Source organism: Mesoplodon mirus (assembly GCF_964341445.2).
Source record: "Mesoplodon mirus genome assembly, chromosome: 6".
Taxonomy (NCBI): Eukaryota; Metazoa; Chordata; class Mammalia; order Artiodactyla; family Ziphiidae; genus Mesoplodon; species Mesoplodon mirus.
The window spans coordinates 9,670,236-9,695,441 of record NC_138982.1 but is presented as its reverse complement, the minus strand read 5'-3'; the positions used below and the strand labels follow the sequence as shown (position 1 = coordinate 9,695,441).

The following is a 25,206-nucleotide window of genomic DNA, read 5'->3' as shown; positions in this document are numbered from 1 at the left end:
TAGGAAACTTATAAGCTGACCTTTGAAACACAAGCTGGCCATAAGTTGGGTACTGCTCACAGAAAGTTGACTTTCTTCTGATCTCTCTTAGCCTTTCTCTTGAAACCCTCCATTGAAGATATCAGCTAGTGGCAAGGATTATTCCACAGTTCCCTACCACAGCTACCTTCCCTATGTAAAAATAAACTTCCAAAGACAGAGGCATCTATGCATATTGACTCAGAGCTGTGACAGAGCTAATCCTATTTACAATTACCCTTCCTGGCTGCCTAAGGTGTCCAAAAACAAACTTCATTCTATGCAAAAATATATTGAAGTTATGTCGCATTCCTTCTCAGTGGCCTTAGGTTTAAATGATTCAAGTTCAGGAAGAGAGATGAAGGAAAGAAAGTTCTGCTTGTCTAACACAGACTTACTTTCCAGAAAAACTCAATTTATTTTTGAATGCAGAGGCTTTTTCACTGAAACAATCTGTTGGCTTCGCTTCCATGTGATAAAACGACGTTGAACTGAAAATGGGACTGTATAACAAGGTTGTACTATCCTGGAAAATGTATTTTGAAATCAGACTGACATTTTTGCTGAAAGTAGTTACCTTTTGCAAGGTCATGGGACTTCAGCAAAGGTAAAAGCAATACATAATTCTATTGTAGGCTCAAACTAGGGTTTGATTTATCAGAGTGATGAGAAGGTGTTAAATCTTTGAAATCAACCCCCTCACAGTACTTGAAATGAAAGGAAAAAAGGTATTGCAATGGATTATATCCCAAATGAAAAGAGAGGCAGCAAAATAACTTATCTAAGGGATATTTCTTTTAAAGAATGGGTCAGTTTCTCAGGGACATTTCTGCATCCCTGTCCAACTACTGTTCAGTTGCCTTTGGATTCCAATTGTGTTTCAAAGGCAAAAGATGATCTTTCCCTCATCCATTCACTCATGTATTTATCCAATGCTTAAGGAGTTGCCTACTATATGAGAGGCACCATCCTGGCACTGGGCCTGCTGTCAGTGAGCTCACTGCCTTGTGGAGGGACACAGGTCTTAAAGGCTAAAAAACAAACATATAATTTCAGATGGTGATCAGTGTAATAAATGACATGTGAAAAAGGCCTGGGTTCAAGTGGAGGACACTTAGCTGGCATGGTCAGGGCAGCCTTTCCGAGGACTGAAATGAATGAGGAGAAGCCAGGGCTGGGGGCCGGCGGGGGAAACTGGGGAACGGGGTGAGGGGAAGCCTGGGAAGATCACTGGAGGTGCAAGGAGCAGCACAAAGTCCTTAAAGCAAGAGAAAACATGGTTTAAAATAAACTTTATCTTCCCACACTTTTCAAACTCCAACTCCCCACTGTCTCCAGTAAAAAAGACTCTAACCTCTCCCCCGAACTCCAGACCCTTAACTCCAACCACCCACTCAACCTCTGCACTTGTATGACTGCTAGGGATCATAGATTTCACATGGCTGGAATATAACCCTTGATCTCCTCCAGACACCCCAATATGCTCTTCCCACAGTTTCCCCCAATTCTTCCAGTTGTTCAAGCCATAAGTTCTTGGAGTTCTCTCTTCTTCCCATACCCCTCATCCAACCCATCAGCAAATATTGTCAACCTTTGACATTATTCCAGTACTTACCATGCTACCATCCTGTTTTGATCCACTTCCACTTCTTGCCTGGATTATGCAGCAGACTTCTCACTGACCTCCTGCCTCCAGCCTGGAAATCTGTTTTTCATAGCAGAGCCAGAGTGATCCTTTTAATCATAGAACAGATCCTAGCACTACCCTGCCAAAAACCTTCCTGAAGTTTTCCATCTCAAAATAAAATTCAAAAGCCTTGCTGTTCAAGAGCCCAGCATGATCTGGCTCAGTTACCTCTTTGGCATTATCTCCTTGCACTCACCCCCCACTCCCGCCCCCCATTGATTCCATTCTAGCCACACCAGCCCCTTTGCTGCTATGTGAACATATCAGGCATATCCTTGCCTCAGGGCCTTTGAGCCTACTGTTCCAGAAGCCTGGAGTGCTTTTCTTCCGGACACCCACATGGCCTCTCCCTCATTAGAGTCTATGCTCAAATGTCACCTAACCAAAGTGGCTTTCCTAACCACCCTAAAAACTCCAGCCCTTCACATAAATATATCCTCTATCTTCTTATCCTACTTTTGTTTTCTTCAAAACAACTTACATATTACTTTTTTTTTTCTTTTTTAAACTAATCTGGAAGCCGCTTTAAGGCAGAAACTATCTCTTGTTTTCTGCTATCCCCTAGAGCCCGAATGAATGAAGGAACATATGAATGTCACCACCTCATATCTCAAGAGTCTGAAGCCACTGTAATCATTGACTTCAAAAGCGTTTACTGAGTTTCATGTTTTGGATACTATGAGAGATATTAAGTTGTGTAAAGAAGTTGTAATTCCAGCCTTTTAAAAGATTAATAATTGAGAGGAAAGAATAGATCATATTAAACTACTGATTCATCTCAGACTATCATTCAATAATATGAGTGGCATGAGCAATATGTTTTATAGGATTTCCAAGAAAAAGAGAGCAATGTGGACTGGAGTGTTCCAGGAAAACTTCATGGGGGTGGAATAGAGGCAGAAAGAAGTGAAACACAGGCTTAACAGTGGGATCATGGCATAGGGGCAAGGATAACAATTGTTTATGGAGAGAAAGAAGACCACCTTGTTGGTATGCAAAGCTCTCAGTGGACAAGGGGAGGTAGACCTGGAAGGGGGGGCAGAATTCTGATTGAAGTGTTTCTATGGACTGTAGGAAGCCCCTTACGGTTTCTGGGTCAGATCACCACCTCATAAAGCTAGATTCTGAGGAAACTGTTCAGAGGGACATTGATAGTCTGGAAGGAAGAAAGGATGGAGGCTGTTAGGCCAAGAGACAAGGTTGTTGGTCAGGGGCACAGTCAGAGTGTGAGGTGATGGGCCTTGGACCAAGGTGGTACAGAGGGAAGAGAGAGGAGCCTGAGCTTTCAGGTAACTCATTCTCTGCTGAATCCAAATCTCTAGAGTCAGGACACTAGCATGAATAACTCATACATTTTTAAGTTTCACAGTTGATTCTGATGTGCACTTCTGGCTAAAGACCACAAGCTAGTCTTAAAACCTCCATTCAGTGATGAGACAACACAGATTCAGATGAGGCTAATGATCATGCATCCTGTCGGGCAGGCCTGAGAACAGATCCCAGGTCTCTTGACTCTCAGTACGAGGCTTTAAGGGTCTCAATAAATAATAAAAGGGCAGAAGCCAAACTTGAAGAAACAATTACTCAACCATTCCATTGAACTAAGAGATATCAATCACTTTTCCATTTGTAATCAAGAATCATGAAGAATCAGAACATTCATCTGTTCATTGACCTTGTATGTGCTTGGCATTGCTCTACGTGTGTGGATAAACAAAGAGCCAGCCAATTACAGTGTAATGTCATAAGTCACCTGATAGGCCAAGCACAGTTTGTACTGGGAATGTCAGTTAGCCTAACCCAGGCCCAGACCTCAGTGGAGGCTTCACAGAGAAATCAGTGGCTCAGCTGAGCTCTGAAGATCATTGGAATTAGGTGAAATTTGGGTGAGGGTTATAGAAGAAAGAACTAGAGAAAATTTGAATGGGAGAAAAATGATTCAAGTATAGAAAACCACATGTCAAAGACCTCTTTCACCCCACCATTGATTTCAGTGCCTTAAACATTGCACATTTGTTAACAATGGCCATGATTTGGGCCCTCATGAAATTTAGCAATCTTACCTTTTTCTTCAACAGTCTATACATGCAAAGCATACTCTTTATACCTCTAATATACTTTAGCATAATTTACCTGTTAAGAGACTCATTTTTGTAGAACCTTGAGCCCTAAAATAGAGGAGCCCAAGCTTCCTCACCATTGCATCCCCCCACTGTGCCTTGGGTAACAGGTAGCACAGAGTGAGTGCTCAATAAATGTTTAGGTTTAGACTCTTGCTTTGCACCTTCAATGCAAATGCCTTAGGGGGTACTTGTATTCTTGTGATTTAAATGTAGCTGTATATGACCTTCACCCTGTTCAGAACACATTTGCAAATTTATAACAGATTAAGTTTCACTTTTGCTGTTTAAAGATAAACAGGAAGCTGCACTTTTTCTGCAGCAGGGGTCCTTGCCTGAAAGCTTTCCTTGGTTCAATAGTCTTCTATTGTTATGAATAGAACATCAACATAATTAACATAAGAATCCCTTAGAGGCCAATTTTAAATGAAACCACATTTAATTTCAGGTAATTCTTTTATTCCACAAGATGATGCTAACTTTCCAACTGAGTATGTGAAATATGTCAAGTCTCTGAACAGTAAACCCATCTAAAATGAGATGATATAGTCTATAACCCCCAAAAGTATAAAATTATGTCCATTAGTTGGCCAAAACAAAGAGAAAAAGAAAGGTAAATCCAAAGAATCAAAGTACCCATAAAACAAAATAAAACACAAGTTTTGACACTGAGTTCTGAATTTCCTGGTTTGTAAGCAAAATGGCATGTGTTCTTGGAAAATAGTGTTTTGCTAGAAGAAACTCCTAAGTCAATACTAATCTTTAATTTCTAGTATTTTGCTGGTAGCCTAAGTAATTTATTTCAGTCCTAAAGTCCTCTGTTTCCCAAATCCATGGTGTGAAGGAGATAGGATAAGTGTGCCCAGAGCCTCCACATAACAGATAATCAATCAGTACATATTGCTATGGACTCCCCTCACATAGTGTCCCCTTCAAATCCATAAGTTGAAGCCCCAACTTCCCATATGATGTTATTTGGAGATGGAGCCTTTGGGAGACAATTAGGTTTAGATGAGATTATAAGGGTGGGGTGCCCTATGATAGAATTAAGAAGAGACACCAATGAGCTTACTCTTGCATGGCAAGCAGGTCGCCTTCTGTAAGCCAGAGAGAAAGCTCTCACCAGACCTGGCCATGCTGACACCCTGATCTTAGACATCCCAGCTTCCACACTGTGAGAAATATTTTCTGTTGTTGGAGCCACCCAGACAGTGGTATTTTGTTATGTCAGACTAAGACACATATGTGCTGAATGAAGCAATGAATGGCCATTGATTTGACAATTGTCTAGGTGCCGAATGTGTGATCAATAACTTTGGCTTCATAAAAGATGAATGGTATGTAGGCAGTTGTTCTCATCTAGAGTTCTAAATGAGCTTCACTTTGTCTACTTAGTGACCTCACCTTTCTCAGTTCCATGCTTCCCATGCTACTAGGCCATCTCACATGTGGCATGAGCCATATTTGCGACAAGTGGCCAGGGCTACAGACAGATACTCTCTTCTCCAAAAACACACTGTTTCTGTGGTTTTTTAGGTGACCATTATATGGGGAAGGGCTCCTCTTATAGAGCCATCTTGAACTTGGTTCTAAATATCAATGTTTCTTAATATTCCACAAGTACAAGTACAAGGCAGTGGCTGCATTTTTCTTTCTTCTTTTTTTAAAAGAGATTTCTACATTGCATCTCCTGTAAATATAGAGTTTTATTTATAGGATATAGATTTTTTTAGAAGTCAGAATAACATATATCTTTTGAGTATATTTTTAAACTAAGAACTGCTCATGTATAGATAATTTAGATTTAAGAGCCTAGCTATGCTAGTTTAACATAATAAAAATACATTATTAAACATATTCAGGAAGATAAATGATTATGTCCATCCTTGCCCTTGGTAACTAACATGAACTTTACAATAAACACGACATAGCAAGTTTTAACTTTTATTCCAGTCTCTATTTTTCTCTTTCTCACAAAATTCAAAGTAAAAACAAAACAAAAAATGAAAAAACAAAGCCAAAAACATACACACACACACAAATATTCAATATAATGAAAACAAATACTTCGAGTCTTAGCACTTAATATTTCTAATACACACCATTTAACTGGAGTAATGTTTCTTTATGGACACGTCTGGAAATGTGAGCTTGAGGAAAAGAGAAAAAGAAAAGATCACTTTCTATCTCCAATCTTGTCCTGATTAAACACTGCTAGGAGCTTTACCTTAACCTATACATTTTCTCCTCAGATATAGAAGGCTGTTGGAAAACTGCTTCTTTCAGTTCTCATTCCCTAATGACACCATTTGTATTTCCTGGAGAGAACATTATTGAAATATTCTCCAGTAATAAGGGTTATTAATATCCCCACTCTCTTGTCCCCAGCTGGGTCTAAGTGCATGAACGTCTCTGGTGTACTCTTCTTGAGTACAGCCATCTAAGTGTTCAGAATTTCTGATGTATAAGAACTTTTCTTTATTAATATCTACTTCAAATGTTATCTTTCTTATCTTCAGGCCATTTCCTTGTCTACATGGAGATTTAGAATAATTTTCTTCCTCCATTACATTTTGTTCCTTGAAGGTAATTTTATAATCAGAGTGCATGTTCCTCTCTCTTTCTGAGGCTTCCTTCTTTCAGGCAAAATATATTAAGTCTCTCTATTCTAGTCCTCTAGATCTTGTGTTATGCCACTTGTCTCTTGTATATTCTCAGTGTAAAGATGAGAAAGGAGCATTACATTCTAAGTTGTGAAGCCAAGGATAAAGACCAAAGTAGTTACAGTTTTTCTCATCCTACCCTGTATCCAATTTCTAAAAGTCTTTTAATGTATGAATAAAGATTTAGAAAATTAGAAACCTAGATGATATTAATACAATAAATATTATAAAAAATGGACCATTGAAATTTTATGTATGTGACTTAAACCTTCCTATAAAAGTAGCAAAAATCACTACCTTTGACTTATACTTGCTATCATTATAAATGTTTATTTGCCCTGTTACATGGTATAACAGAGCCTGTAAATGTCTTATAAGTCTTGTGTTACCCAAGAGAGATTTTCCATTTTAACTTTTTTATTTTACTACTTGTGCTTTTATTTACTTTTCTTCAAAGTCTACATCTGTTTTTATAATGTTATCACACTTTGATTTGAAATTGTAGCATTTAATCTTCTTTAACATCTTCTTGCAAATATATTTAATATGGATCATAAAAATTCAATTAACATATTATTATTAAAGAAGAAAAATAGACAAAAAAGCAGGTTTTAATAGGTCAGTTTAGATTATAGACTTTGTAAAAGTATGTTCTCAGGCTGGAATAATTCTTAAATGTCATTTAATCGTTTATTAATTTTCAATGGTCCATAAGCTTGGTTTTCCTTGTTGTCTAACACACTTGATTTTCTAAAAGTATTTGTGCCCAGAAAGATTTTTTTGTAAATACAGACGATATTCTTTTAAAATTTTATGGAGAGGCAAAAGATCTAGAATATTTAAAACACTTTTGAAAATGAAAAATAAGAATCACTCTACCCGATTTTTTTTAATAGATCTTTATTGGAGTATAATTGTTTCACAGTACTGTGTTATTTTCTGTTGTACAACAAAGTGAATCAGCCATATGCATACATATATCCCCATATCCCCTCCCTCTTGAGCCTCCCTCCCACCCTCCCTATCCCACCCCTCTAGGTAGTAGCAAAGCACCAAGCTGATCTCCCTGTGCTATGCTGCTGCTTCCCACTAGCTAACTATTTTACATTTGGTAGTGTATATATGTCGACGCTACTCTCACTTTGCCCCAGCTTCCCCCTTCCCCACCCGCCCCATGTCCTCAAGTCCATTCTCTATGTCTACATCTTTATTCCTGCCCTCCCACTAGGTTCATCAGTACCATTTCTTTTTTTAAATTCCATATGTATGTGTTAGCATAAGGTATTTATTTTTCTCTTTCTGACTTACTTCACTCTGTATGACAGACTCTAGATCCATCCACCTCACTACAAATAACTCAGTTTCATTTCTTTTTATGGCTGAGTAATATTCCATTGTATATATGTGCCACATCTTCTTTAGCCATTCATCTGTTGATGGGCATTTAGGTTGCTTCCATGTCCTGGCTATTGTAAATAGTGCTGCAATGAACATTGTGGTACATCTGTTTTTTTGAATTATGGTTTTCTCAGGGTATATATGCCCAGTAATGGGATTGCTGGGTCATATGGTAGTTCTATTTTTAGTTTTTTAAGGAACCTCCATAATGTTTTCCATAGTGGTTGTATCAATTTACATTCCCACCAACAGTCCAGGAGGTCTACCTGATACTAAGTCCTACCATATACCTACAGTAATCATGACAGTGTACTATCAAAACAGGAATAGACACATAGATCGATGGAACAGAATTGAGAACCCAGGAATAGAGCCATGCAAATACACCCAATTGGTTTTTGACAAAGGTACAAAAGCAATTCAATAGAGCAATTAAACATCCATAGGCAAAAAAAAAAAAAAAAAAAAAAAAAGATCCTCAGCCTAAAACTCACCCCTTATACCAAAATTAACTCAAGATGAGCATGGACTTAAAGGTAAAATGTAAAGCTAAATAACTTTTAGAAAAAAATTTAAAATACAAGGGAAAATCTTTGGGACCTAGAGCTAAGTAAAGAGTTCTTAGACTTGGCTCCAAATAGATGATTTATAAAAGGAAAAATCAACAGATTAGACTTAATCAATAAAAAGCTACAAAGTGGGAGGAAATATTTGCAAACTATATATCCAACAAAGGACTATTATCTAGAATATATAAAAAACTCTCAAAATTTAACAAACATCTAACAATTCAATTAGAAAATGAGATAAAAACACAAAGAGCCATTTCACCCAAGCAGGTAGATAGATCACAAATGAGCACATTAAAAAATTTACAATACCATTAGGAAAGTGGAAATTATAACCCCAATAAGCTATCAAAATGGCTAAAATTTAAAATAATGACAACACTAAAGGCTGGTAAAGGCGGAGAAACTGGATGACTTATCTATTGCTGCTGGGCATGTAAAATGCTAGAGCCATTCTGGAAAAGTTTGGTAGTAATTTCTTTTAAAAACATGCTATATTAAAAAATAAATAAAATTAAATTTAAAAAAGAAATATAATGTTGTACATGTGAAACATAATGTTATAATATATACAATGTTATACATATAAATTTAAATAATGTTACTTCAATAAAATTTTCAATTAAAATCAATTAATTTAAAAAACACCATGCAAATACCATATAACTCAGTGATTGCACTCCTGGGCATTTATCTCAGAGAGCTGAAAACTTATGTTCACTCACACAGCAGCCTTATTTGTAATAGCCAAAAACTGGAAACTACCCAAGTGTCCTTTAACAGATGACAGTTAAACAAACTGTGGAATATCCATACCATGGAAATACTACTCAACAATAAAAAGGAACAAACTATCAATACATTTGGCAACCTGGATGAGTATCCAAAAATTACGCTGGGTGAAAAAAAGCCAATTACAAAAGGCTACATACTTCACAATTCCATTTATATAACATTCCTGAATCGGCAAAATTATAGAAATGGATGATTGATTACTGGCTGCCAGATGTTAAGGAGTTTGTGGGAGAGAAGTAGGTGTGATTATAAAGGGCAACATGAGGGATCTTTATGGTGTTGGGAATGTACTGAATCTTGACTATATCAGTGTCAAAATCCTGGGTGTGATATTGTACTAGACAGTTTTGCAAGATGAGACATCACTGCTGGGGAGAAAATGGGGAAAGGGCACACAGTAAGTCCCTATTATTTCTGACAACTGCATGTGAGTCTACAGTTATCTGAAAATTAAAAGTTTAATTTTAAAATATAATTGTGTTTGTCAGTAAACTGTAAAGATACATTCAATGAAATGAGAATGACACTCGTGCAGATGTTTCTTCTCCTTCTTTTCCTTCCTTACAGGTTTGCGAGGAGCGATAGCTTTTGCCTTAGCTATTCGGAACACAGGATCTCAGCCCAAGCAAATGATGTTTACCACCACTCTGCTCCTCGTGTTCTTCACAGTCTGGGTATTCGGAGGAGGAACAACCCCCATGCTGACTTGGCTTCAGATCAGGTGAGTGACACTGCTTAACAAAGGAAATCATTATGAGGCATGGCCACACTGTTCCGTTTCTGATGTTGCTGACTGGTCAAGAGTACAATGGCATGTCTGTACACTAACTTTCCCTGGGGTCAAGTTGACCTTCATTCACAAGGTGAAACAGTATGACCTATCACCAACAGAACTGACTTTTCCAAGAGTTCTAGAAATCTCAGGATGATGTTTATAGTCTACAGTCCCTAGAAATGAATTTCTTTATGAATTTTTCCATTCAATCATATTTACTGAGTATAATGTGATAATCTATGGAATTTACAAAAATGAGTAAGACATGAGTCTTGTCCTCAAGATACTTATGATACAGTAGAATTTATACAGAAAAAGCTATAATACCAAGGAGAAAATGAACTTGCTTTGTTTTTAATTTGTCACAGCACTTAGGATAGAATTAGAGACACAGGAAATGCTTAAATGTATTTGATTATTCAGCCATATGTTTGGCCAGAGGGATGCTATAGACACAGATTAGACAATTTCTTAAAGGAAAATCAGGTCAAGGCTTCAGTTAGGGGCCATCCAATAAGCAGTGCTTGGAAGATGATTGCTATTAACCCAAAGTATGCAGGTTTGATGAAAAATGAATAGCTTGTGCCAATTGTGAAAAAGTAAAATGTTGTTGTCTTTGTTTCTTTGATCTGGGTCCTCATTTTCATATCCCAGAATGTAACAGTGTTTTGCATAAATCACATTTTACTTTCCAAAGCCATACATCTTGATGATCATGCAGCCTGTCCCTGGTCCCCACCCATTCTCTGTGAGGCAAATCCATACCCACCACCTCTGACAAGAAAAGATCCATCTGACTGGGAGGGGATTTCCAAGAAGATTTTTTTCAGGCAGGGACTCTGTTATTCCAGCACCAGTGAAGTGCTTGGCACATAGTAGAATGGAATAAATAATTGCTCCATGAAAACTTGAATGAATATATCCACACATGTAAATTCCTTTTGTTAAGCGTTTACTGACAAATTTCTATCCATCTGACAAATAGAAGCAGAAGCAGGACTCACGAGTTTAGGGTAAGAAAGCTTATGTCTAAACTGGGCCAAGTGGTTATGCATTAAATGCAATTCAAGGAAAAAAGGACCTCTTCAAGTATTGTGAATATTGCTAACACATAAAAGGGCTTTGACCAAAGGTTGAAATGGAGAATGTTTTGAAATACTTGTTGAACTATTTTCTAGGCATATAAATGTGACCTTCAATTTCTTTCACGGTAGTAGCTGCTTATAGGCTCCTCTGGATGAGCACGAATGTTTTATTAAATGCTATAGTGTTGAGTCTCCTGTAAACTGATAGTAAGATAACGGTGTGTTCAGGTTTCGGGAAAATAAATTCAGTAGGTGGATCCATGCATGGAAAAATTGGGACTTGGAAAGCAGAAGTTAGAGGATACCAATCCTCACAAGATAAATGTATTGAATCCTCTATCAGGTAAATTAGAATATTCAGAACATAAAGTGGTGCCAGCAACATTTTCTTAAAGTAATTCAAACATAACTTATTTTCTACTATTGTCTTTCTTTACCCTGAAGGATTTGTCCCTAAATCAATACATGTTTTACCCTAAAATGTTTACCTAACTCTACTGTAGTGTTTTCCAAAGGTATCCACTGACTTCAGATAGATGTCATAGCTCATGCAGTCTCTTGATACCCAGATCAGTAGGAACAGGGTAATATAAAATGGGGCCTAGGCAGGTTAGAATGTTTATCAGGTTATAGGACAAGGACTAATAAAGAAGGATAGTAATGTCAACTATAACGTCCACATGTGAGGGGCCTGGAGGTCATCTTAGGCCAGTGCTATTATGGCCTGCTGGGCGGCACAGCATGGAGTTGCCAGGTCATAGAGATGCCCCAGTGCGAATTGGCTCCAAGTGACCCAACTGATTCAATGCCAGACTTGTCCACCAGCCAGGAGGGGAGAAGAGTAAAAGCAGGACCGTGATATATTTAAGGAAAGGAGCTGACAGGGCTCTGGTCCAGCAGGCCAGGTGGAAATCCCAGCTGGGAGCTAGAGTGTTAATCTGAAATCAGGGCATAAACCCAGTCAGAGAGACAGAGACCCAGTCATGAGGAAATCAGAGGGGATAACTGAGCTTTATCGGTATGTGTGTATCTAGGAAATCAACCCAGGTAGACAGGATACAGGGCAGCAAGACCAAGTTAAGACCAAAGGCTCTCAAACTTTAATGACCATCAGAACCAACTGGAGGGCTCATTAAACCCCCACATTGCTGGGCCCCTGCCCCAGAGTTTCTGATCAAGTAGGTCTGGTTCAGGGCCTAAGTATTTGCATTTTAACCACACTCCAGGCAGTGCTGATGCTGCTCGCTCTAGGACCACATTTTGAGAACCACTGGTTTAGACTTATAACCCCACATAGAGATGGGGCTAATATTAAATACTGTCAGATTTGGCTGGGGTTGCCCAGGGCCCCACACCTGAGCCTCAAGTTTAAAAATTTTAGCACCTATGCTGGAGGGAAGCAGGGGCTAACTTGAAGAGAAAAACTCATTGTGCATTGATCAACGAGAAGGAAATAGAGCACAATAGAATAAACATAAAAGAATAGGATCATAAGTTAGTGTGTGTTCAAACACACACAAGCACGACATAAGTTTGGTTTGACTATGTTATAGTGATACCAGCATATGCTCCACTTCCACTGTGGTTTATAATGCTATCAAAGAAATCCTTCATTTCTTTTTTTTTTTATTAGTTTCTGCTTTATAACAAAGTGAATCAGTCATACATATACATCTGTTCCCACATCCCTTCCCTCATGCATCTCCCTCCCTCCCACCCTCCCCATCCCACCCCTCCAGGCGGTCACAAAGCACCGAGCTGATCTCCCTGTGCTATGCGGCTGCTTCCCACTATCTATCTACCTTACGTTTGGTAGTGTATATATGTCCATGCCTCTCTTTCGCTTTGTCACAGCTTACCCTTCCCCCTCCCCATATCCTCAAGTCCATTCTCAAGTAGGTCTGTGTCTTTATTCCCATTTTACCCCTAGGTTCTTCATGACATTTTTTTTTTAAATTCCATATATATGTGTTAGCATACGGTATTTGTCTTTCTCTTTCTGACTTACTTCACTCTGTATGACAGACTCTAGGTCTATCCACCTCATTACAAATAGCTCAGTTTCGTTTCTTTTTATGGCTGAGTAATATTCCATTGTATATATGTGCCACATCTTCTTTATCCATTCATCCGATGATGGACACTTAGGTTGTTTCCATCTCCGGGCTATTGTGAATAGAGCTGCAATGAACATTTTGGTACATGTCTCTTTTTGAATTATGGTGAGAAATCCTTCATTTCATTATTGCTTTTAAATGATAGTTGTCCATCTTTTTTTTTTTTTTTTTTTTTTTGCGGTACGTGGGCCTCCTCTCACTGCTGTAGCCTCTCCCGTTGCGGAGCACAGGCTCCGGACGCACAGGCTCAGCGGCCATAGCTCACAGGCCCAGCCGCTCCGCAACATGCGGGACCCTCCCGGACCGGGGCACGAACCCGCGTCCCCTGCATCGGCAGGCGGCCTCTCAACCACTGCGCCCCCAAGGAAGCCCCCTTTTTTGTTTTTTTTTAATTTCTACACTTTTTTTCTCTTAAATTATTAGGTATGTACCTGAGTTTATTTATTTATTTATTTAGTCCCTATAATATTTGCCATTCAGCTGCAAACTACCACAGTAAGATGCAGATAAAATGTTTTATGTAAGGTAAAAATTGATATTAATATGAATTGCACTTTGATAGAAAAACTTTAAAACAGCAATGACTTCATGCTTAAAGAGATTCAGCTTGATCTTAACATATGAAACAAATTCTCCACTGGTTAAGTTTTATCCTAAGCGCATTCAAATTTCTTGTCCTAAAGCTGTTGTTTTTTTTAATAATAACAAATATTTTTAATGCAGCATTTGAAATAAATCGCGAACCTTTGTTTCTTAAAATTCTAGAGAAAAAGAAAAGACTCCCCCAGTATTATTTTGGAGGTTTTCAGGTAAAAGAAAGCAGAATGGTTTCTCAATTAGAATCCAGATCTCCTCCCTTCTGTGAATTACATTAATGCTGGTGGTGAGGAAAACCCAGCTCCCAGTCTCCAAGGACTAGCTCTGCTGTTAGCCAAGAAACAAGAGATCAAAGGTGTCAGGCTTTGCCTTGCAGAGGCCAGTAAACAGTACTGTCCACCAAATAATTACACAGGCCTACAAATACACCTCAGAAGCCAGTGGGGCAGAGCTCTCCAGCAGCGGTAAGTAATCTGGGATGGTAACCCCATCCTTAGTTTAGGGTAGGGTGTCACATGGAGTTAACAGAACTCATGAGAATGGAGCCCATACCACAGTGCAAACCTTTCCTGGCTTCTCCCAGATAGGAATGCTGGACCCATCTCTTCGAAATACCTCAACCACAGTACAGAAAGCCTTGCACACCGGAGCAATTCAGAACTTGTATTCCAGACAATATGAGAAAGTGCCCCCAGCAAGATGACTTCTACAGTTTCCAGATTTTTGCTTCGAACATCTCAAAGAGTAATAGCTGGCTTTTTTTTTTTTTTTTGCGGTACGCGGGCCTCTCACTGTTGTGGCCTCTCCCGTTGCGGAGCACAGGCTCCGGACGCGCAGGCTCAGCGGCCATGGCTCACGGGCCCAGCCGCTCCGCGGCATGTGGGATCTTCCCGGACCGGGGCACGAACCCGTGTCCCCTGCATCAGCAGGTGGACTCTCAACCACTGCGCCACCAGGGAAGCCCTAATAGCTGGCTTTTATTGACTATTTACTCTGTGCTAGATATTTAGAAAATAAAGTGCCAGGCATAAGACCACCCTGTGACTCAGCCTCTAATCTATAAAATGGGGATGATAGCAGTAGCTAGCTCCTAGGGTGGGTGAGGCCTGGCAAAGTGGCCCAGGGTCACCCCACTGTCCAGCTACAGAGTCAGACTACAAGGCCAGGCAGCCTGAGCCCAGGGCCTGCACTCCCAACTGGTTCATTCTTCTGCTGCCCCAAATAAATGAGCTAATTCCTGAAGCCTGCAAACTACCTTGGTTAACAAATTCTCTGGGGAAAAAGGGATGTACTTTTATAAGCAAGACGGGCCAGTTAAAAACAAACACAGGAAATCTTCATCCCTCATCAGTGATGGGGTTGACCTGCTAGTGCGGCACAGAAGTTTCTTGCTGCAGATTTTTTTCCTCGACCTAGAAAACTTAAAGGTAAACAAGGCCAGCCCTGACCTCAGGTAGCCAAGCAGGGACGTTTGTCTTCCTCAATTATAGGAATTTGGAATTACGGGAATTTGTTACCCTCAGGCTCATTTCCCAACCCCATTCGGGATCCCAAGTCAGCCTGCTGTCATGTCAGCCCCTTCCTCAGATCAAACAAAAAATCACACATACTGCCCTGTGTCCATTGCAGAGTGAATAACTTTTAGCTAGTGGAATGTCTCCACTGCCATTATTTTAGTTAAGTATTTAAAATTTATTTTTGGGTTTATGGCCCATCCTATTTTATGTCGTCCTAGAATGATTTCTTTATCATATATACCCACTGGCTACAAAGTTTATAACAGCCACCATGGGAATGCACACAGTGGTAAGGAGAGAACTGTCTTTAGTAATATTTTTTCATCTTAAACAATAGTAGAGCTAAATACACCTGCTTACGTACAGACTTCCTTTATTGCTGAGGTGAGGCAATGTCAATTTTATATAATGGAAGAATACATATAATCAAGTTCCCTTCATATCCAGCTGTGTTCTGCCTGGTTTTCTTTCTAGCATCCAAAGTCTCATGCATGCTTAACAATTTACTTCACTGGTGTATTAACATAGTAGATCAGTGCACACATTCTGGAGGCAGATGGTATGGGGCCCAGCCATGCCTCCCTCTCTTACTAGCTATGGGATCTTGAGCAAGAAATTCTTCCTCTCTATGCTTCAGTTTTCTTATTTGTAAACTTGGAACAATAATAATACCTACCTCTTTAGATTCTTATATGGATTAAGTATTGCATGTATAAATTTAGGGCACACAGTAAGTGCTCAATAAATGTTGCTGTAACACTACCCAAAAGACCACCTATGAGCCTTTTCTTATCCAAACACTCTTCTGCCTATGGCATATATATACACACACACATACATACACATAAAGTGTTATTAATTAACTGTATTTATGAAAGCATGGTTTACATGGGGAATAGAAAGAAATAGCCTCTGGGGAGCTTAGTTCATTTTTTGTAATGATTAGATTCATCAGTTTTACAGGCAGCTCCTATTCTGCATTCAAAATGATAAACCTCTTAAGGAAAAATGCTCACAAAAAGCATTATATTCATCCAACAGCTCAGAAAGATTCTTTCTAGAGCATGCTTTATTTCCTTCTGGACATGAAAATCTTTGCTTAGGATCTCTTCAGATATTTAATTTGCACCGCTTCATCAATGTGTATCAATTCATTATTTTGCATTGACTGTGTACCAATTTATACATTTTGTCTCAATTTTTATTAATTGGCAGGTCCGAGAAATACCCTTTGTCAAGAAACATGGAAAACCAATTTACTCATTTGAATATAAACTTGTACTTAATATCCCCTACCTCTAACCCCCATTTAAAATTATGTTCTATTTTCCATAGGCTCTTCTAAAAAATGTTTCACAACTCCAAATATTTATTGCTTAAATCAATCTAGTTTGACATATTTTATTAAAGATATTGTATAACTCTAGTAACCTATTGTTAACCTAAATATATCCTAGGTTTTTAACAAGCAGGGATTAGCAGCTCCTAAATTTGCCTCCAATGCCATCTGGGTTCTTTAATACGCTTTCTTTCTATGTACTGAATCTTCCCAGTTTCAGAGATAATAGACTTTATGTTCAAAACTGCCAGCTATCCTCCACTAGGCATGTTCTTATTTATCTTCTCCAACATGCTCTTGAGAACATCGATGTTAATAAGCTTCACCCATTTATTAAGTTTACCAAACAGTGAACATTTTCTTCTATCGAAGAGAATTTATTAGCTTTCTACCATAAAGAATAATCAAATATAGGTGCCTAACTTTAAGTAATAGATGTATCTTTACTTTGGGTAATAGGTGGAGTCTGAAAAAAAAATATTTTAAATGCAATAGATGGAACTTGTGATCCAAAAGACTATGGAGGTGTTCCAGTTCTGGTCAAGATGGTGTAACACACTTACTCCCCTCTGGCTCTTCCAACGAATGCAACTAAAATCCCTGGCCAGAATGAATGTAGCAGTCATCTAAGGACTCTTAAAAGCAAGTGGCAGCAGATAGATTGGGGAAGGAAACCAGAATTCAGAGTACTATTAAAACAGTGATGAATTTCCCTTTTTTTTTTTCCTCTCTGGAATCTCTTGACCTGAACTCAAAGGCAGTTTAAAGGCCAGAACTGCACAAAAAGGAAGAACTGCAAAAGAAATGTTCTGTTTTGGACATAAGGAACAGGACAGAGGACTGCTGTGGGTCAAAAGAGTGGGGGAAATCCCCTCTTTTGTTTGTTGTTATCATTTACTCCATTCTCATTCCAGTACCAGGCAAACCTGAGGCAGCAGTGGTAATGATGGCAGCAACAGTTGGGTGGACCCCAAATTCCCAACCAGAGCAACTGAGGTCCAGAGGTCTTGGGAAGAAGTCCCACTGCATTTTTTCTCTCTTAATCTTATCATTGCTTGAGCTTGGAAACAGGCCCAATATTATGGAAAAATCATGGGAAACATGTAGCAGTGTAGGGAAACGAAAGCCCTGAGCTTTGGGAAGCCAGAAAACATGGAAGACATTGTGGAGTAGAGGGAGTACAAGAAAGTGATCCAGTAAAATTGTGTATAAACTTTTGGGCTCACTTCCAAGCTATGTAAGCATGTATCTGAGCCTAAACAGCACACCAAAGTGTGAGACATGAGCTACAAGATAGAGCATCACTCAGGTCCCAGACTATACACTGGATGGCACACATGCAGGACATGTGTGGATCATAGATCAATATGTAAAATATAAAACTATAAAACTTCTAAAAGGAAACATAAGAGAAAAATCTTCATGACCATAAATTAGGCAAAGGAGTCTTAAATGTTATACCAAAAGCATCATGTACAAAAGAAAAAAATGATAAATTGGACTTCATCAAAATGAATATTTTTCGATTTGCAAAAGACACTGTTAAGAGAATGAAAATACAAGCTACATACTCACACTTAAAGAGAATGCATTGCTGGTGGGAATGCAAAACAGTATGGCCAATCTGTAAATCATTTTAGCAGTTTCTTATAAAGTTAAACATACAATTATTATAGGACTCAACATTCCCTCTTCTAGAGCCTAGAGAGCAAAATGGGGATAACAGGATCTGTCTCTGAAGATTAAATGTGTGAACATTAAATAAGAAAATACATGTTAAAATCCTTTAAGCAGAACTAAGCACTCATTAGTAACCTTCTTTTATTCACAGCTTTTATTAGAAATGTCAGATAAATTTTAACAGTATTTTCAGCATATATTGAGATAATCACATAGTTTTTTCCTCTACTTTATTGATGTGATGAAATATATTGATAGATATCCTGGTATTGAGTTATTCTTACAATATCAGGATAGCTATTTTTTCCTACAATTCTGCTATCTATAACAATAACTGAGGTTAGTCTATACTTTTTCTTTTTGGGGGTAGAGGGGGCTGTCTTTATTGGGTTTAAATAGTGTTAAGGATGTGCTACATTCATAGCATGAGCTAAAGACTTTTCTATTTTTTCATGGCCTGAAATAGCATAGCATAGAAATGATCAGATTTTTAAAGGCTAGTTAGGAGTCAGCTGTAAAACCATCTGGTTCCTGGAGTTCTTTTAATGGTGGGTTTTTAATCACCCTTCTAGTGTCTCCTATGGTAATTGGTGTATTCAAATGTAAAATAGTCATTTCTTTAAACTCAAAAATGGTCAAGTATTGTTAATTTCATATAGTTCAACTAAAAAGGATATCCATATACCATTTACCTAGTTTTATCCACTGTTAATAATATGCCCATTTTGCTTTCTTGCCTTTATATATACATATATATCACATATATACATATATATCACATATATTAAATGTGTTTTTATTTATTCTTTTCTTTTTCACCGAGTCATTTCAATGTAAAAACAGACATACACTTCTTATCTAAATACTAAAGGATACAACTTTGAAAAACAAGGACATTCTATTAGGTAACCAAAATACCATTACTGTGTCTAAAAATATTAAAAACAATTAATAATTTTATCAGTACATACACAAATTTCCCCAGTTATTGCAAAAAAAATTATGTATAGATGTTTTTTAATTCATGATCAAATCAAGATTATGTATTATATTTGGTCAAATTTTTTTTTTTTTTAGTCTCTTTTAACCAGTTTCTCTCATTTTCTTCCCCATGACATTGATTTTTAGAAGAAACCAGGTCAGTTGTTTTGCCCACTCTTCCACATTCTGGACTTGTTTGTTTCCTCCTAGCATCCATTAATATATTCTTCTCTCTGCTATATTTCCTGTAAACTAGAAATTAGGTCAAGGCTTGAAATTCAGGTTGAACCTTTTAGACAAGTATATTCATTGGCAAATGCACAAGTCTTTCTCACTCGTTAGGGATATGCTTCAAATACAACTGTTGGACTGTACTATTCCACAGGGTACCTGGTAGCCCCATGTCTTTTGACCATGTGGATGTGGCTAGTCCAAACTGAGACTTAGCATGCTGTGTAGTGAACTGTGTCCTCTCAAAATTCATATATTGAAGCCCTAATCCACAGTGTGAGTATACTTGGAGACAGGGCTTTTAGGAGATAATGAAGATTATATGATATCATGAGAGTAGGGTCCTAGCTTACAGGACTGGTGGACTTGTAAGAAGAGAGATCGAGATCAATCGCTGTCTCTCTGCACACATGCTCCATGGAACGCAACGAGGACACAGGGGGAAGGTGGATGTCTGCAAACCAGGACAAGTGCCCTCACTAGAACTTAGCCATTCTGGCACCTTGATTGTAGACTTCTAGCCTCTATAACTGTGACAAAATAAATGTCTGTTGTTTAAGCCAAAAAGAAAAGAATATTCATTGGTAATGCTCTATGCTTAATAATGTGTATTTCAAAAAATTATTAATGCGTATTTCATATCAACAGGCACGTAAGGTCAAGTTGTCCCACTCTTGGTGATGCTAAGTTTGTTCATATGGTTATAGTGCTAACCCCCATTGTAAAAGTATAGTTTTACCTTTGGAATTAGTTTTTAACCTATGGGGCAATACTTGAGCACTGGGTGAATCTCCTGTCTCCAGTCTCTCTGTAAGCCACTGTTTTTAGCGTCCATTGATGATCCTTGTCTGATTCAATGATTACGTTGAGATGATTCAGTTTTGCTTTCCTTTGATAGGTAATTTTTTGACAGTTTCTTAGTTTACCAAATGATCACAGTTTTGATCACCTTTTAAAAAATTTATTTCTAATTTATCAAATTATGAGAATGTTATCAGTAATAATTCTACTTTTAAAATGTAAGATTTTCTGGACTTCCCTGGCGGTCCAGTGGCTAAGACTTTGCCTTCCATTGCAGGGGGTGTGGGTTCGATCCCTGGTCAGGGAGCTAGGATCCCATATGCCTCGCAGCCAAAAAACCAAAACATAAAACAGAAGCAATATTGTAACAAATTCAATAAAGACTTTAAAAAAATGGTCCACATCAAAAAAAATTTTTTTTAATAATAAAATATAAGTTTTCTTTGTGATCAAGTACATGACTGATTTGGGTGTATATTCCATGGACATGAAAAGAAGTATATTTGCTATTTTTAAGAAAAAAGTTCTGTACATATGTATTGAGTTTCTTGATTATGTTACTCAAATTCCCTATATCCTTATCTATATTTTTACTAGATGTAAGATTCTGAAAGAGGTACATTAAATTTCCCACTATAATTTTTTTTTGTAATCAAGGTCTTGCATTCTAATTTTATACAGTCTTTCACATATTTCTGATGTGTTGTGTGTAGTACACCATTTTATGATAGGGAATCTTCAAATTGTCTGGTATGTCTTTCTCATCCCAGAAATGAAACTTAAAATGGTTGTATCCTTCTTATATGTTCATGCCCCTCTTCTATCCTCTAGTTCTCATAATGTGGAATCTTAAAAAGTAATATAGAAAAGTCATTTTCATTAGCACTAGACAGTGGAGACTCCCTATTTCCTCCATTTCATTCTGGTTATAAGTAAGCAGTGAGCTAGTAGATTTCAGTGTTTTGATCAACATCGTTTCATTCCCTGAAGTCCTTAACTTCTCTTCAGAAAATAGTCTTATTTTTTAATCTATTATAATCTTTTACCTGCTAGTATGCACTTTAAACCTTATGGTTTAAAATGTGTAAAATCCAAAGAATTACAATAAAGCTCCCATTTAGCATCTACCCTAGAGATCAATTGCAAGCCAAAATATGGGATTTTAACTGGAGTTTTTAAAAATAAGTGTTGAATTCTATCACACAGAGTCACTTGGAAGAAATTGCTTAAGACAGGGAATTGCCCATTAGAGGCAAAATACGCTTTCATGCAGATTTCATTGTATTTGGTACAACTAATGTTTGGAAGAGCCTTAGCTGTCTTTTCTTTTCTTTTTTTTAATGGGCAGTGTTCTATGCTTCCCAGTGCTAAATCTGTAGTGCAGAGTATAACTGGCCAGTTATGAAGCAACACTCATGTTTGGAGATGATGGTGAAAAGCATCTCAGCAGTTGACTTCTCAGTGGCACTGGCTGCTTATTTCTTATTTTCTGCAGGATTCAAAGTGGACCTCAAAGGTCACCACATGTTCCCTTGAGCCTGCTTGTCGCTCTTTCTCCTTGGGCACAGCACCCACACATGAGTCCCCACCAAGCAAATGATCATCTTTGTTTGGAAAGTTCCAGCTAAAATGCTGGGAATGGGTTTGGTTCAGTCCGTTCTGGGGCCACCACAGCCTGGGTTTCCTCACCTGCCCCTCTGCGTGGCCCTCCTGGGGCTCTGCCAGGGAGTGCAGCTGCCTGCCTGCAGCCTTTGTCCCTGTGGGTTGCAGTGTATTCTGGTCTAGCCAGCAAAATAATCCCACCCTTCTCTCTTTTTTTTTAATTTTACTGTCGCCATGGATCTACTCATTTTTATACAGCACTCTTAGCATTTCAAAGGATTCTCAGAGAAAGGGGAGAAAGTACAAATGTTTGAAACAGTAATCTTAATTCTATTTTTCATGAGCCATTACCAGGCATTTAAGCAGGTGTTTAATTTTTATGAGTATAAACTAATACATGCTTATTATATAAAATTAGAAAACTAAAAAATTATTTTCTTATTTTATTTTATTTTATTTTTTAATTAGTTTCTGCTTTATAACAAAGTGAATCAGTCATACATATACATCTGTTCCCACATCCCTTCCCTCATGCATCTCCCTCCCTCCCACCCTCCCCATCCCACCCCTCCAGGCGGTCACAAAGCACCGAGCTGATCTCCCTGTGCTCTGCGGCTGCTTCCCACTAGCTATCTACCTTACGTTTGGTAGTATATATATGTCCATGCCTCTCTTTCGCTTTGTCACAGCTTACCCTTCCCCCTCCCCATATCCTCAAGTTCATTCTCAAGTAGGTCTGTGTCTTTATTCCCGTTTTACCCCTAGGTTCTTCATGACATTTTTTTTTAGTTCCATATATATGTGTTAGCATACAGTATTTGTCTTTCTCTTTCTGACTTACTTCACTCTGTATGACAGACTCTAGGTCTATCCACCTCATTACAAATAGCTCAGTTTCGTTTCTTTTTATGGCTGAGTAATATTCCATTGTATATATGTGCCACATCTTCTTTATCCATTCATCCGATGATGGACACTTAGGTTGTTTCCAGCTCCGGGCTATTGTGAATAGAGCTGCAATGAGCATTTTGGTACATGTCTCTTTTTGAATTATGGTTTTCTCAGGGTATATGCCTAGTAGTGGGATTGCTGGATCATATGGTAGTTCTATTTTTAGTTTCTTAAGGAACCTCCATACTGTTCTCCATAGTGCCTGTACCAATTCACATTCTGACCAGCAGTGCAAGAGTGTTCCCTTTTCTCCACACCCTCTCCAGCACTTATTATTTGTAGATTTTCTGATGATGGCCATTTTGACTGGTGTGAGGTGATACCTCACTGTAGTTTTGATTTGCATTTCTCTGATGATTAGTGATGTTGAGCATCCTTTCATGTGTTTGTTGGCAACCTGTATATCTTCTTTGGAGAAAAGTCTATTTAAGTCTTCTGCTCATTTTTGGATTGGGTTGATTATTTTTTTGATATTGAGCCACATGAGCTGCTTGTATATTTTGGAGATTAATCCTTTGTCTGTTGATTTGTTTGCGAATATTTTCTCCTATTCTGAGAGTTGTCTTTTTGTCTTGTTTATGGTTTCCTTTGCTGTACAAAAGCTTTGAAGCTTCATTATGTTCCATTTGTTTATTTTGTTTTTATTTCCATTTCTCTAGGTGTTGGGTCAAAAAGGCTCTTGCTGTGATGTATGTCATAGAGTGTTATGCCTATGTTTTCCTCTAAGAGTTTGATAGTGTCTGACCTTACATTCAGGTTTTTAATCCATTTTGAGTTTATTTTTGTGTATGGTCTGAGGGAGCATTCTAATTTCATTCTTTAACATGTAGCTGTCCAGTTTTCCCAGCACCAGTTATTGAAGAGGCTGTCTTTTCTCCATTGTATATTCTTGCCTACTTTATCAAAGGTAAAGTGACCATATGTGCGTGGGTTTATCTCTGGGCTTTCTATCCTGTTCCATTGATCTATATTTCTGTTTTTGTGCAGTACCATACAGCCTTGATTACTGTAGCTTTGTAGTATAGTCTGAAGTCAGGGAGCCTGATTCCACCAGCTCCATTTTTCTCCCTCAAGATTGCTTTGGCTATTCGGGGTCTTTTGTGTTTCCATACAAAATGTGAAATTTTTTGTCCTAGTTCTGTGAAAAATGCCATTGGTAGTTTTATAAGGATTACATTGAATCTGTAGATTGCTTTGGGTAGTATAGTCCTTTTCACAATGTTGATTCTCCCTATCCAAGAACATGGTATACCTCTCCATCTGTTTGTATCATCTTTAATTTCTTTCATCAGTGTCTTACAGTTTTCTGCATACAGGTCTTTTTTCTCCTTAGGTAGGTTTATTCATAGGTATTTTATTCTTTTTGTTGCAGTGGTAAATGGGAGTGTTTCCTTAATTTCTCTTCCAGATTTTTCATCATTAGTGTATAGGAATGCAAGAGATTTCTATGCATTAATTTTTTATCCTGCTACTTTACCAAATTCATTAATTAGCTCTAGTAGTTTTCTGGTGGAATCTTTAGGATTTTCTATGTATAGTATCATGTCGTCTGCAAACAGTGACAGCTTTGCTTCTTCTTTTCTGATTTGGATTCCTTTTATTTCTTTTTCTTCTCTGATTGCTGTGGCTAAAACTTCCAAAACTTTGTTGAATAATAGTCATGAGAGTCAGCAACCTTGTCTTTTTCCTGATCTTAGAGGAAATGGTTTCAGTTTTTCACCATTGAGAATGATGTTGGCTGTGGGTTTGTCATATATGACCTTTATTATGTTGAGGTAGGTTCCCTCTATGCCCACTTTCTGGAGAGTTTTTAGCATAAATGTGTGCTGAATTTTGTGGAAAGCTTCTTCTGCATCTTTTGAGATTATCATATGGTTTTTATCCTTCAGTCTGTTAATATGGTGTATCACGTTGATTGATTTGCATATATTGAAGAATCCTTGCATTCCTGGGATAAACCCCACTTGATCATGGTGTATGAACCCTTTAATGTGCTGTTGGATTCTGTTTGCTAGTATTTTCTTGAGAATTTTTGCATCTATGTTCATCAGTGTTATCGGCCTGTTGTTTTCTTTTTTTGTGACACCTTTGTCTGGTTTTGGTATCAAGGTGATGGTGGCCTCGTAGAATGAGTTTGAGAATGTTCCTCCCTCTGCTATATTTTGGAAGAGTTTGAGAAGGATAGGTGTTAGCTCTTCTCTAAATATTTGATAGAATTCGCCTGTGAAGCCATCTGGTCCTGGACTTTTGTTTGTTGGAAGATTTTTAATCACAGTTTCA

The 25,206-nt window shown here is 38.0% G+C and overlaps 1 protein-coding gene across 14 annotated transcripts in view; it reads left to right on the top strand.

The window, feature by feature from the left end:
• The window catches only part of SLC9A9 (solute carrier family 9 member A9), a 685,122-nt gene that overhangs the window by 488,071 nt on the left and 171,845 nt on the right, over positions 1-25,206 (top strand). For all 14 annotated transcript variants that reach the window (XR_014294342.1, XM_082624526.1, XM_082624525.1 and 11 more), the window contains one exon: positions 9,818-9,971. Coding sequence is in view for 13 of the 14 variants with exons in the window: in XM_082624526.1 (XP_082480652.1) it covers positions 9,818-9,971 (154 nt within the window). In the remaining variant the exon portion in view is untranslated. The remainder of the gene's footprint in view (positions 1-9,817; positions 9,972-25,206) is intronic.